This window comes from Tetrao urogallus, assembly GCF_951394365.1.
Source record: "Tetrao urogallus genome assembly, chromosome: 2".
NCBI lineage: Eukaryota > Metazoa > Chordata > Aves > Galliformes > Phasianidae > Tetrao > Tetrao urogallus.
The window spans coordinates 108,695,040-108,709,795 of NC_136814.1; the positions used below are offsets into that span (position 1 = coordinate 108,695,040).

At 49.4% G+C, this 14,756-nt stretch overlaps 1 protein-coding gene across 1 annotated transcript; it reads right to left on the minus strand.

The window, feature by feature from the left end:
- Nucleotides 1-4,011: 4,011 nt before the first annotated feature.
- Nucleotides 4,012-5,022, minus strand: LOC306958828 (taste receptor type 2 member 2-like; the record flags this gene model as incomplete). The annotated part of the gene is made up of 1 exon (XM_079550414.1): nt 4,012-5,022. One exon carries the CDS (start codon nt 5,020-5,022, stop codon nt 4,012-4,014), a length of 1,011 nt encoding a protein of 336 aa, XP_079406540.1.
- Nucleotides 5,023-14,756: the final 9,734 nt, after the last annotated feature.

A 14,756-nucleotide genomic window follows, 5' to 3' on the forward strand; every position in this document is an offset into this window, starting at 1 on the left:
TGGGGCTGCGGGACCCGTGTAGTTAACAAAATACGCAAGTTAGAGATGTAGTCAACGAAATACGTAAAGTGGGGGCTGTCAAGGTCATCAGGCGTAACCAGGCATAATCTGTGTGGGCCCCCTTGCGTGGTTAGCGAATACGTGAAAGGGGGGCTGTAACAATCATCAGGCTCTGCGGGGGCTCCTTGACTCATGAGAAACCATGATGAGACATGGCAAGACAAGACATGCCACACGTCTATTGGGCACAGATAACCGTAGCAAGGGTGATTGGTAGCACTGTGATATAAGGGACAACTATAAGAGTGTGTTGCTTGCAATAAGTGCCATTTTACCATACACCACATTGGTGTGCACCGAGGTAGATGGACAGACCGATGAGTCCCTAACGATAACGAACACCTGTATGAAGCCTCTGCAGGCGGAAGGCTTCATTTGGTGACCCCGACGTGATCGTTAGGGAATAGTGGTCGGCCACAGGCGGCGTGGCGATCCTACTCTCATCCGTCTCCCGTGGGGAAGGAGGCGATGACCCTAGAAGAGGGGGCTGCGGCTTAGGAGAGTGGAAGCTGGGTAGCGTCGGAGGGGGCTCCACGGCGCCAGGAGCCTGCTTAACCTGCCGAGGACCCAGGAAGCCATCGGAAGAGAAGCCCGGTGGCTGTGTGATCCGCGGGGGAGGAACACCCGGCGGAGTGAACATGGAGGCCGTCATAAAGGTGATTTCGTCCGCGTGTAAGACCTATTGCGGGAAAACTTCTCCTTCTAAGAAGGAAATAGGGGCAATGTTGTCCCTTTTACAAAAGGAGGGATTGCTTACATCTCCCTCAGATTTATATACCCCGGGGTCCTGGGATCCCATCACCGCAGCGCTTTCCCAGCGGGCGATGGTACTCGGGAAGTCAGGAGAGTTGAAAATCTGGGGGTTGGTCCTCGGCGCTCTCCGAGCCGCGAGAGAAGAAGATAGAATTCCTGAAGCTACGCGCGTTATGATGGGTTTGGAATTTAATAACACCGTGAGAAACGGCGCGGGAAGCGTACTTTCTTGCAAGTCCCCTGAGGAAGAGAACACCGCAAATATGCTCTCAGCTATGGCGACTAACATCTCGTCCGCACCATCGGCACCCCCTTCTGCTCCCCCCTCGGCTCGAGCTTCGCATAAACAAGTAGAAGAAGACTGCGCTGAACTGTCTGCACTTTTATCTTGCAAAACGGCTCAAGTGCAGGAATCCAAGGTCGCCGAAACTCCCCAGCCGTTTCCAGGACAACCGCTGTATCCTTCTCTGTGTAACCTAACACCACCTGTGGGGGCAGGGGGAATAGTGAGCTGGGATGGCACACTTGCTGTCTCCTCTCAGGAGGTGGAATGCAGTAACACCCAGGGGGGTGGGGACTGCTGGAAAGGCCTGGGTACGGATTGGTCAAAAGTTAGGGAGGTGGTAGAAGAAAAAACAGCAGAGAGAAAGGGAAGCGATGTAAGTTACAGGCGCTGGGATGATAGTGTCCGGCCAGCACTGTCCACCCTGACTGCGTCTGAAGGAGTAGGTGGCGTCCGGCCGGCGCCCTCTGCTCAGGTTGCACCCGACGGAGAAAGAAATAACGATAGTCTCCGGACCCACTCTCTGCCACAGTGTTCAGACCCATTGACTCGACCCACACATCCTTTTACAAGATTGAGTGCGCATGCAACCAATCAGAAGCCTCTACAACAGTCAGTGCATGATCAAAGGGAGATGGGCACAGTGGGAGCGGTGCGGAGCCCGCAGCTTCCAGCTGTGACTGAAAAGGATAGCAAAAGGAGAGAGGTGAATTTGCATTTAAGAGTTAAGAGAGATGCACTAACAGATTGTGAGAAGTATAGATCTAGCCTGATAGAGGAAGGAAGAGTACTGGAGATCTTCCTGATAGTAGGGAATGATAACAGAGGCCCGGAAGAGGTATCCCTTGATCTGAAAGGCATCACACACCTGATAGATTGTGCAGAGAAATGGGGATTGAAATCACCCCTCACTTTAAATGCATTAGAAGTCCTGACAGCATCAGGCCTTCTCTTTCAGCATGTAACAAATCTGATGTGCATGGTGCTTAAGCCAGTGCAGTATGCACTGTGGGCATCAGAATGGGTTCCCTTCATGGACAGGTGGCCAGATTGAGGCCTGGAGAACAAGCAATTTCATACGGTTGGTTTGTGAGAGCAATGCTCTCAAAGCCTGAGACATCTGCCTTGTTATTGAACAAATGTTTTTCATTTTGAGGTACACTCCAACAGGTACCTGAGACAATGTTGGTATATACTGGGAAAGGTTATGTTTGTATAAGGATCTTTGTAATTTCACACTCATAGATAGTGCCACTGAAGCTATCAGCAATCACTCTAATCTCTAATCTCTCTGTCTATAACTTTATTAGTATTGTAGGATGTGGCTTTAATTATTAAGTGTCGGTGACATCACATCAGTTCTTGCAGGATAATTACACGGTGATTAAAGACCTATCACCTGTTCCAAGTGGGATGAATCTCGTTTTGGCTTACCAAGGAAGGAACTTGGTAAGGAAGCTTTTGCAACATGACGACCTGCACCAGTTGCTGAAACATGTAAGAGATAATGGACAGAAAACCTTGATCACCGTTCACCATGACACAGAAGAGATACATCGTGTCCTAGAGAGAGTAAAGAAGGACGGAGAACACCACTGATGGCAAGTGCTCATGGGATGGTCCACCAAAGCGACGGGAATGTTTAACTCTGTTTAACTCTATTCTGTATTCAGTTATAGTTGTATTAGGTCTAATATTAATATGCTTTACGCTTATAGTCATATTATATATAGGCATATAGGTATATTACATTTATAAGTATGGTTTAAGACATTAGGGTAGGATTATTTGGCAAATCGCGATGTAACGGGGCAAGGCTTAACCGAGAGGACAATGGCATGTATAGGCGCAATGCGGGGATTTCGGGTTGTACGCGGTTAGGGTCCTCTCGAGTTGTAGTAGATTTGCTTGAGCTTAGGGAGGGGGAGATGTAGTTAACAAAATACGCAAGTTAGAGATGTAGTCAACGAAATACGTAAAGTGGGGGCTGTCAAGGTCATCAGGCGTAACCAGGCATAATCTGTGTGGGCCCCCTTGCGTGGTTAGCGAATACGTGAAAGGGGGGCTGTAACAATCATCAGGCTCTGCGGGGGCTCCTTGACTCATGAGAAACCATGATGAGACATGGCAAGACAAGACATGCCACACGTCTATTGGGCACAGATAACCGTAGCAAGGGTGATTGGTAGCACTGTGATATAAGGGACAACTATAAGAGTGTGTTGCTTGCAATAAGTGCCATTTTACCATACACCACATTGGTGTGCACCGAGGTAGATGGACAGACCGATGAGTCCCTAACGATAACGAACACCTGTATGAAGCCTCTGCAGGCGGAAGGCTTCAGACCCGTTACGCGTTTTTTTCCTAAATGTAAAACACATTCACAATATAAAAAACATTTAGGTGTGGTAATAAGGGACATGTTTAATAGGGCGATATTAGTGGTAGGTGGACGGTTGGACTGGATGATCTTGGAGGTCTTTCCCAACCTTGGTGATGCTGTGATTCATAGAATCCCAGAACAGCCTGGGTTGCAAAGGCCCACAGCGCTCCTCCAGCTCCAACCCCCTGCTGTGTGCAGGTCGCCAACCAGCAGCCCAGGCTGCCCAGAGCCACATCCAGCCTGGCCTTGAATGCCTGCAGGGATGGGGCATCCACAGCCTCCTTGGGCAACCTGTTCTGTGATTCCTGACTGTTTTACAGAGCCAGAGTCCACTGCTGGAACCAGGCCTAGTAACATGGCAGCAGGAGGTGGAAGTGTCACCAAATCACAGGACCGCATTGCTTGGCTACTGACAATAGCTTATCTCAAAGAATTACTCAGATCAAGTGATAACAATGATTAATTCAATTCACAAGAACTTAATTCAGTGATTTGTTTTACTTTAAAAGGAGAAGGTAGAAGACCTGTATCACCCGCAGTGTGCTGAGGACTCCGTTGGAGATGGCAGGACCTGAACTGAAGAACAAAGCATCGATGTTTTGGTGGGCTGCCTGGTGCAGTCCTTGCACTTTGCACAAGGCAGAAACCTTAGCACTATCCTTTCCAGTTTGGGATTGCTAAAAATGAGAATAAGGGAATGAACGACTGGAAAAGCGTATTGAAGGACCAAAAGGAGTAACGTCAGGAGGTTATTCTCATTGTTGTAATACACCGTTGACATCAAGATGATGTAATTAATGCAGTAGAAGAAGAAGAAGGACAGAAGGGATTTCATGGCTTTGATGTGGGCGTCCATGCTGAGGCTCCTGGCAGAGCTGTTCTGCATCCTGTGCTTGTGTCTGCAGAGGGAGAAGAGGAGGAGGAAGGCAGAGCAGGTTACCATTATGAATGCCATGGAAAACCCAAGTGTGCAGATTAAAACTATAGTGCGATAATGTTCCCTTATTTCTTTGTTCACATTCCAGAAAATCCCGTGGGTGGTGAAATTGGTGTTCTTTGCACCAGTAACTTCGAGGAAAGGGCTGCAGTTGAGCAGGGACAGAACCACGGAGCTCAGCAGCAGCCATGGCACGATCCTGTCGATTTTGGCTTTCAGGTAGACGAAGAAACGGTGCCTGAAATTTGCGATTTTTATACAGTAAAAAGCATAGAGGCAGGCAGAAGTCCAAAAGTTGGAAGAATTTAAAAAGCACAGAAAAATTGCAAAGGCGAGGGGCATGCCTGTGCCAAAAAGATGCTGGGGAAATAACACTGAAATAAAGATGTATATCCATGAGGTGCACAAGTACCAAAACCTGAAGGCGCCCAGAAACAGCAAGATCTTCTCATTAGAGTTCATGCTTTTCTTTTTGAACCACTCCATGCAAGATGCAGCCACGAGGAAGGAATTGATGCACATGCCAGCCAGCGCCTGGAGGGTGAAGATGATCAGGAAAATGTTACCGGGTAAAGTTGTGTTGTACCACTGCTGCTCCGCCATCCTGCACCGGGGGCAGCTCTTCTGTGCCGGAGCTGAGGTTAGCTGGGATGTGTGTCTGTGTGAGGATATGGAGCTTTATAGGGCTGGGGGGGACCTCAGTGTTGCTCCCACCCAGAGCAGCGCAGGTGCTGGGATGTAAATGTGCCAGGTATCCCCTTACCCAGCATCGGTGTCAGCCTTCAGCATTTGAATTTCAGCTCATAACAGGCAGGCTGTGTGAAACTCTGTCGGGCAAAGTCCCTCTAGGTTTGGGTTTGAGAGGAGCCTGGCATGCTGAGAGCAGTTACCGACCAGATGGCAGCCGATGCTGTGCTGTAAATCTCAACAACCTGCCATCTAGCTATGAGAAGGAAGCTGGCAGCTCTTCCTCTCTGCACCTGTTTCCTGGGGGCTATAAATTCTCCCTGAATATCACTCTTGCAAGCTCCTATTTGCATTTTTTGTCACTGAAGAACTAGTTAGAGCATTAGCATGTTGAAATGCTGTGCAGAAGGCTTGGGGTTCATCTCAACAACAGAGCACGTTCCTGTAACTCCGTGCTGGTGATGCAGTAAGCAGACCTTGCATTCCCTCAAGCTGCCATCTCTAAGCCCTTTCTTTGGCAGAGAGCACTGCTCCTGTCCCAGAGCTGCTGGCATCACTCAGGATGGTGCTGGAGGGCATGTGAGCAGACAGGAGGAGCAGGGTTTGTCTCTGGAGGAGTCGTAGAAATCCTAAATTGTTCCGTAGCTCCTGATTCCTATAAGGGTTCCTGTACTGAGAGTGGCTATGAAATGGCCGTGCAGGCCACACTCAAAGTTCTTTGCTATGAGAGCGGTGAGGTGCTGGAACAGCTGCCCAGAGAGGCTGTGATGCCCCGTCCATCCCTGGAGGTGTTGGAGGCCAGGTTGGATGGGGCCCTGGGCAGCCTGGGCTGCTGTGAAATGGGGAGGTTGGTGGCCCTGCATGGCACAGGGGGGTTGGAGCTTCGTGATCCTTGGAGTCCCTTCCAACCCAAACCATTCTGTGATTCAGTGATTCAGGCTGTGTGCCAGGTCAGTGTATGGCTGTGTCCTTTAAGATTGTCATCTGCTCAGCATTTCAAGGTTCAACTTTAGAATCACAGAATCACAGACCTGTTGAAGAAGACCTCCAAGGTCGTGCAGCCCAACCCCCACCCAGCACCACCATTTCCCACCGAACCACATCCCTCAGTAGCACATACACACAGCTCTGAAGCACCTCCAGGGCACTGACCACTGGGCAGCCCATTCCAGTGCCTTTTTGATGGTTTCTGCCTGTCAGTACTTCCAAAGGCTGATCAGAGCAGGACGTGCTGTGTGCACAGGCAGGTGGCACTGATCAACCTCTGGAATGGACTCCTGCAGGAGATGCAGCTTAACAGCACTGATTCCTGTGCCTCTATGGTTTTCCCATCCATGCCCTCACGTTCTTTCTTGGGTCCATGAGGAGCTGGCACTGCAATTATCTGCCAGTTTGGAACTGTGCAGTCTACGTTTCAGACCCCAAACTCTTTTGAAGCCAGAGGTGAGGATGCAGTGTTTTTAGGTTATTGGAAGACTGTCAGTCATCAGGTGGGGAATAACACCAAGCTGTGTCAGTGACTGACCTGGGTGTGTGACTTGTTTGGGTAGCTGAGCATGCGGATGCAGGCAGCTGAGAAAGGACATGGCTGAAGAAAGCTCAGGGAAGTCAGGGCAGTAAGCGTAGTGCTGAGTTCAACTTGTTCAACTGCTCCTGGGGGGAGCATCCTCTGGGCTGAACCAAACCCACACCAACACCACACTCTCATGCGACACAGCTCACAGAGCCCTCGGCAGCAGCTCTCATTCAGCTTCTGCTTTCCGGTTTGTGCTCCTCTGAAGGAAGCTGCTTGGTTTCACACAACTGGTGGCCAAGATATGAATCTTAAGCACCTTCAGTTCTACCCCAGGGCTTCAGTGACATTTTACCCTGGGACAGTCCCATTTCCTGGCAGCGGCTGTGATCTGCTTTATGTTCTGGGGCATGTTGTCTCACTGTGCTGACAGAGCAGAGGATGGGATGAAAGATTTTTTGTCTTCTCTTCATACATCTGTGGGGAGAACATAAATTATTTTTGGGAAGGAAGTTTTTCCCCCCGAGGGTGGTGAGGCACTGGCACAGGTTGCCCAAGGAGGCTGTGGATGCCCCATCCCTGCAGGCATTCAAGGCCAGGCTGGATGTGGCTCTGGGCAGCCTGGGCTGCTGGTTGGCGACCTGCACACAGCAGGGGTTGGGACTGGAGGAGCGCTGTGGGCCTTTGCAACCCAGGCCATGCTGGGATTCTATGTTTCTATTTCCATAAAAATATATATATATAAAGGTCTGTAAATGAACTGTCTGTGCTGGGACAATGCCTGAAGAAGGGCAGTAAATAAAGATGTTACACTAGCATACAGTGGCTGGGACCCTCTCAGCTCCGCATGGGGAGTTTGGCATTGAAAAATAAAAGTACAAAATAAGAGTCTCATATGCTGTGTTTTTTAAGCACAGATGTAGATCAGCTGCTTAAAACACAGCTGTCTGTTGCCGGTCCACATCCATCTCCTCTGACACAACTCTAGAATGGGAAGGGATCTCCCAGGCTTCATTATCTACCAGCCTATGTGGGTATTTTGCCCCTGGAGAATCTCAGATGGCACTGGGTACCTCTGTTTAAGCAGTGGGATGGATGCACAGCAGTACTGGGTCCGAGACACACAGCACATACACAGGCACTACAGGGCATGCATTTAGGCTTAATGGCTTGAGTCTGAGCTCAGTTCTGGCTTAGGTGTTTGAAGCTGGAATAGACTCCTGTCTCCATGACCACTGCCTTTCCCCTTGGATCACATGAGAATGCCCGGTAAGCAGCCCAGGTTAGCCAAGCCGTGGGGCTATCAGGTGTGTAACTTCTGCCCACACCCCACTCCACATAAACACCAACTGCGATGCTTGAAGCCCATGGTGGTTTCAGGATACGTGGCTGGGGAAAACGGTGAAACTTCCTTGGGGCAAATGTTATGAAATTGTTCTGGAAATCCTCATTCAGCCCCAAATGCCCCTTTGGAGCAGATAGGACTGGTGCACTGCAGTGTGCTGATGGTTGTTTGCAGTGTGTTTGGGCACTTACTGGTTAAGGAGAGATGCGCTGGCTGAGGATGTGGTGCGGTCTTTCAGAAAAACATCCTGTAGTTCTTGGTATGTCACACAGCCTAAATTGATGTTTATCTCATTTCAGAAACAGAAAGGCTGCTTTTTGAAGGTGTTACACACAGAATCACAGAATAGTAGGGGTTGGAAAGGACCTCTGCAGATCCCCGTCCAGTAGTGGACCCACATTTTCCCTGGAGCAGAAAAATTCACAACTGGCTCACCTGCATTCCGGGTTGCCTGGTCATTATTGCCTTGTTTCTGAACTCCATCTCATCACTGCTGCATCCCAAACTGCTCCCAGCTGTCCCTTCCCCAGCCAGCCCTTCCTTGTCAGTGAGAGCAGGTCCAGCAGCACATCTCTGCTCATCGGCTCTTCTGTTGCCTGCATCAGAAAGTTATTTTCAGTGTAATCGTACTGGAAAGTGCTGCAGCTGTAAACAAACACCAGTGAGAGTGTTGGTAAGGCTCAAATGTTAACACAAGTTAAGTTTGCTTCAGCAACAGCAGGAGAGAAGCAGCTGCTGTGAGAAGGAGCTCCTTCAGATGTCACTTTCCCATTCCCCACATCGTGTCTGAAGGATGGGTGATAAGCACTTCTGTTGTGGTAGCATGGCATTGCTTGCACTGGATGTACTCTGGTTTTGTGCAGCTCTCTGGGCTGCTGTTGTAACATTAACTGTCCAGATCTGCTCTGCTCATGCTGTGCTGCTGTTGGCCAGACAGCGTGACACACCTTGCCATTGGTGTGACAGTGCTCCAGCACTCCTGGCTGCCAGGTGCAGCGCCAGAGAGGAGCTCGACGCTGACTGGGCCGATTTAAGCGACATCATTCAGTCTGGCTGAGATCTCTGGATAACCAGGGCAGGAAATCATGATTGCAGGAACCCACGTGTTGCTCTGCTGCACCCTTCAGGCGTTCTCTCTTCATAACAGCCCCAGCTCAGCACAGGCTGCAGGGAAATGCAAAGAAATTTTTCCCCCCGAGGGTGGTGAGGCAGTGGCACAGGTTGCCCAAGGAGGCTGTGGATGCCCCATCCCTGCAGGCATTCAAGGCCAGGCTGGATGTGGCTCTGGGCAGCCTGGGCTGCTGGTTGGTGATCTGCACACAGCAGGGGTTGGGACCAGATGAGTGCTGTGGGCCTTTGCAACCCAGGCCGTTCTGTGATTCTGTGATTCTATGAATTAGAAATGAGAACAGTGAGAACATTCTGTCTTCTGGTTTCCATCTAATTGCAGGGACTACTTTAAAGTTTGAGTTTGGAGCTGGTAAATACAGGAGAGCTCTGTAAGATTTTAACACTGCGTTACTACTGGTTTCCACATCTAAATTGTTCAGACTTTACTCAGGAGCTGAGAACACACAGCAACTTGCCAAAAGCTCTGAGCGATGCCCTGGATGTGCAAAACCTGCTTTCCTTTCCCAGCCCTCAGTTTATCAAGCAAGATGATGCTCTCTCCTGATGGCTCTGACCTATCCCTAGGATTTAGAATCATAGAATCATAGAATGATAGAATAGCTCAGGTTGGAAAAGACCTTAAAGATCATGAAGTCCAACCGCAGCCCAACCATCCCACCCCAACTCTACCAGCCCTCCGCTAAATCATGGCCCTGAGCACCACATCCAAACGGTTTGAAACACAGCCAGGGATGGGGACTCCACCACCTCCCTGGGCAGCCCAGTCTAGTGCCTTAGGATTTTTTACCATCCAGTTAGGATGTCATACTGTGGGATGAATGGGAGGTGCAATGCAGCTCTGACATGCCTGAGAATTATCAGTAGAAGCATGCCCCTTTTTGTAGCATTAGAATGGCTTCTCTTAAGAGGGGTTGCCAACTTGCTGACACCCAGACCGTTGCTGAGCCGTGGTGAGGCATTCTGAAGGGGCGTTGTGCAGTGAGCTTTATTTTGGTCTCACCTAATCACAAACATCTGATTTTTTGTCTGGGGTTTGCACAAACCTCTGCCAAACAGTGATCGTTTCCTTGATGACCTCAATACCCCATATGATAATGAGTCAGCCCTGCACTATGGGCCGAATTCTTTCAACACCAGTTACAACACCCCTTCCACCACAGCAAAACTTCCTGAATTTTCTGACATTGTTGGGCAAAGGTTGGATTTCTGCAGGGTTGTCCTACTGAGGCTGAACGCCGTGTACAGCAGCAGTAAGTTCACCTTCTCACACATGTATTTGAAAATCCTTCCCCAGCCTTCATGGTAACACAGATGGGGTCACATGAGAGGAGCAGAAGCACTGCACCATTGGGTCCTCTTGCAGTCCTAAAAGAAAAGATAGCTCTTATGCAGCAGCAAGCTCCATGGTGACCGAGTGGCCATTTCATTATGGAATACCATCTGAGTGAATTGGGAGTCACAAATTGCTTTTGTTCTCACAGATTTTCCTTTAAGACTAACTAATGGTAACCATTTCCTACCTGGATGATGATCTCATGCTGTTCATGGTAAAATCTTCAAGCTGTAGGAGTCTGGAATTAGAATTTCTGAAGTCAGTGCATTTCGAGTTCCTTGTTCTGCATTTGCAATGTTTGATAAGACAAGTGGGGAGCATGAATGGGGAAAAACGTGCTTCCCAGCTTCACTAGCAAAGCAGGAATGGCAATACTGCAGCCATTGCACAGTACTGACTTACTGTCACCATAAATGTGAATGTTCCCACTGACTTCAGCAGAACTACTCATGATTTACACCCTGACGTGAGAAATGGGCCACAGAACCTCATCCTGACAGCCTGAGAGAGATGATGGGTGTCTGACTGGGAGGACTGGTGAGCAGAGGCTGAGGTGGTTCACACAAGGACGTACTCAGCTGAGAGTGGGGAGAAGAGATGATATGGCTCTTTGGGGAAAAAACATCATTTATGAGTGGTGACAGAGATGTGCAACACTCTGTTGTTTTCATTTGTACTAAGAACATATTTCCTGAATATTCCTGAATACAGCATGGAAGCACTCTGGGATGGGGTTAACAGGGAAGCTCTGACTTGATACTGACAGACATAAAAGACATTACCCCATTCCTGGCAGCTTTGAGCCTCACCTTCTTGGGCTGCAGCTCTTAGGATATATTAGTATCCATGGGGTGGTGCAAAGCAGACAGATGGTGCTGAGCGGGGCCATGTTGGCAGAAGGGGGATGGAGGCCATGGTGGGTAACTGTGCAGATTTTTGTTGTTTTTTTTTTTTGTTTTTTGGATGGTCATTAGACTTCACCGTGCTTTTTATAGATGTGAAAAGGAAGACACACAGAGATAAATAAGTTATTACAAGTACCCAGTCCAGGGCTGTACAAATAGGAAGCTGAGTTTCACACCAAACAGAAAAGGAAGTCACTTGAGCGGGATGGACAGGTCAAAAGGAATCATAGAATCACAGAACGGCCTGGGTTGGAAGGGACCTCAAGGATCACAAAGCTCCAACCCCCCTGTGTCATGCAGGGCCACCAACCTCCCCATTTCATAGCAGCCCAGGCTGCCCAGGGCCCCATCCAGGGTCACATTTAAGGCCCAGATTGGGCCCTGGGCAGCTGGTCTAGTATTAAATGTGGAGGTACCACATGAGGTACCACCCTGCCCCATAGATGAATTCACAGTCCAAATGTGAAAGAGGAAACAATTGCTTCAAATACATTAACACGAGTAGGGATGGATTGGTACAAAACTGTGGTGGCTGGATGTTAATCTATTCCCTACATATTGAGAGAGGCAAAGAAGTCTGTGTCTGTGTCTGTGTCTGTGTCTGTGTCTGTGTCTGTGTCTGTGTCTGTGTCTGTGTCTGTGGGGGAGCCGGGTCTCTCCATGGAAGACTTACTGGGAACAGCTTCCAGGGAGAGCCACAGAACCAAGGCCTGGGTCTGCCGGGACCTGCTGAATGCATCCACTCACATGGGCATGTTTACAGGATTGGAAGTCCCAGGTTTGCACTTCATTTCTAAATAATGGAATAGAATATGTTCCCTATCTGAGCAGCTGAACACTAGTTTTTCAAGTCACATTTTCATAGAATCATAGAATCATAGAATCACCAAGGTTGGAAAAGACCTCAAAGCTCATCCAGTCCAACCGTTCACCTATTCCCAATAGCTCCCACTAAACCATGTCCCTCAGCACAACATCCAGCCTTTCCTTGGACACCCCCAGGCTCGGTGACTCCACCACCTCCCTGGGCATCCATTCCAGTGCCTGACCACCCGATGCATTTTTTTTTGCATTTGATGCATTTTCATCGGTATTGATTTATTTTCGATATATTTTTTATAGCAAAAATTCTGTTATATTGAATTCTTTTTTCTGAAAGTAACTTCCTAGCTCTGCCCAGTGGAACCGCACTAAAGATGAATGGATCAAAACTGTTATCACAACACTTTTCTGTGCTTCCCAGATAAGGGTATTTTATGTGCTTAGATACAACACTGATACAGCTTAGATACAACAGCTGCTCAGCCAGCTCTACTGGACTCTTACATCCTTCCTCCAAGGATGATGTAAAAACGCCTCATGTTTTTCCACAGGTTAAATGGAAGTCCATGAGATCAGCTGGTTAGGGAAAATGATGGAACTGGAAATGTTGGGAGAATGGAGAGGCTGCACACAGCTACAGGTATATGGAAATGTTTTTTTATGTAAGAAGTGCTGGCAAATATTGATGGAAGACAACACTGTCATGGTTTACCAGATGAAAGTTGTATCAAGTGCCTAGTGCAAATCTAACCTTCATAGAATCATAGAATTGTGGAATCTTTGGCTTCAGCTGAGCAGTGCCAGCATTGGCAGCCATGAGAGCAGAATTTGGCACAGAGGCAATGCTCTCAAACTGGTTCCCAGATGGGCACAGGGCTTCAGGCAGCCTCCTCTGGAGGAGCCAAGGACTTCGCAGGAGCCTGGCACAGGTTGAGTCTCACTCCTTTGATACAAATGAAGTCCTGGTTCCTTGAAGTGCTCTCAACCCCTCTGCTATAGGTGCAAGCAGACATCCTGACAGATAAGATATATTATGTCACCAAAACCCAGCATGTGTCTGAGGCGTCTGACCAGCCTCATTTAGCCAGGAGCACCAGTCTTTCACTTCCCAGGATGCTGTCCCAGGATTTCCCTTCCCTCCCATGGCCATCATGACTTTCTCAAGCCCAGAGCACTCATTCCCAGGTGCTGCCTGGAGCCGTTGCCTTATGGAATCATAGAATGTCTTGGGTTGCTCAGGAGGCCAAGAGGGCCAGCAGCATCCTGGCCTGCATTAGAAATGGCCAGCAGGAGCAGGGAGGTGAGCATCCCCTGCACTCAGCTCTGGTGAGGCCGCACCTCGAGTGCTGTGTTCAGTTTTGGGCTCCTCACTGCAGGAAAGATGTTGAGGTCCTGCAACGTGTGCAGAGAAGGGCAGCGAAATGGTGAGGGGTCTGGAGCACAGGGCTGATGAGGAGCGGCTGAGGGAGCTGGGATTGTTCAGCATGGAGAAGAGGAGCTCAGGGGAGACCTCACTGCACTCTGCAACCTCCTGAAGGGAGGCTGTGATGAGGAGGGGTCTGGCCTCTTCTCCCAGGCAACAAGCAGGACCTGAAGAAATGGCCGCAAGTTGTACCAGAGGAGGTTTAGGTTGGACATAAGGAAGAACTTTTTCTCTCAGTGGTCAGGCATGGAATGGCTGCACAGGGAGGTGGTGCAGTCGCCGTCCCTGGCAGTGTTCAAGAGGCGCCTGGATGAGGAGCTGCGAGGTCTGGTTTAGTGCTGGTGGTAGCAGTGGTGATGGGAGGGCGGTTGGACTCGATGGTCTTACAGGTTGTTTCCAACCTTGTGATTCTGTGATTCTATGACCTCAAGAATCATGAAGCTTCAACCCGCCACAGGCAGGGCCACCAACCTCCCCATTTCACAGCAGCCCAGGCTGCCCAGGGCCCCATCCAACCTGGCCTTGAACACCTCCAGGGATGGACGGGGCATCACAGCCTCTCTGGGCAGCTGTTCCTGGAGAAGCACACTCTGTATGTCTGTAGGTGACACTAAGCTGAGCTGTGTTCTGCATGCTGGAAGGAAGAGATGCCATCCAGAGGGCCCCCGACAGGCTGGGGAGTTGGGCTGGTGTGAACCTTGGGAAGTTCAGCACGGCCAGGTGCAAATGGCTGGGACAATCCCAAGCACAGACACGGGCTGGGCCAAGAACAGGCCGAGATCAGCCCTGAGGAGGAGGACTTCTGGGTCCCGATGGCCGTGGCTGTCTCTGGCGGGCAGAGCCATGTTGTGCATGGAGCTGTGTGTCCTGGGGTGCGTTGGCCATGGGAAGGTGCTGTCAGTGCCTCTGTAATTGTATCTCTCTTATTTCTAATCTTTACGATATAATGTTAATTATTAATGGAGAGAAACACAGCTGAAATTCTCATGTCACCAGAGTGCTATAAACTCAATAATTCTCTTTGAGCACGTGACTTTTATTCAGTGCAACTGAGATTGTAATGCTGACAGACAATAAATACAGTGGAAGGAGTCAGCAACTTTGGGCCCAACTGAGATGGGACACAAAGCCCTTGTGAGCCTTGCACTGCCTGAAACTGGGAGTGATCACATTCCTCT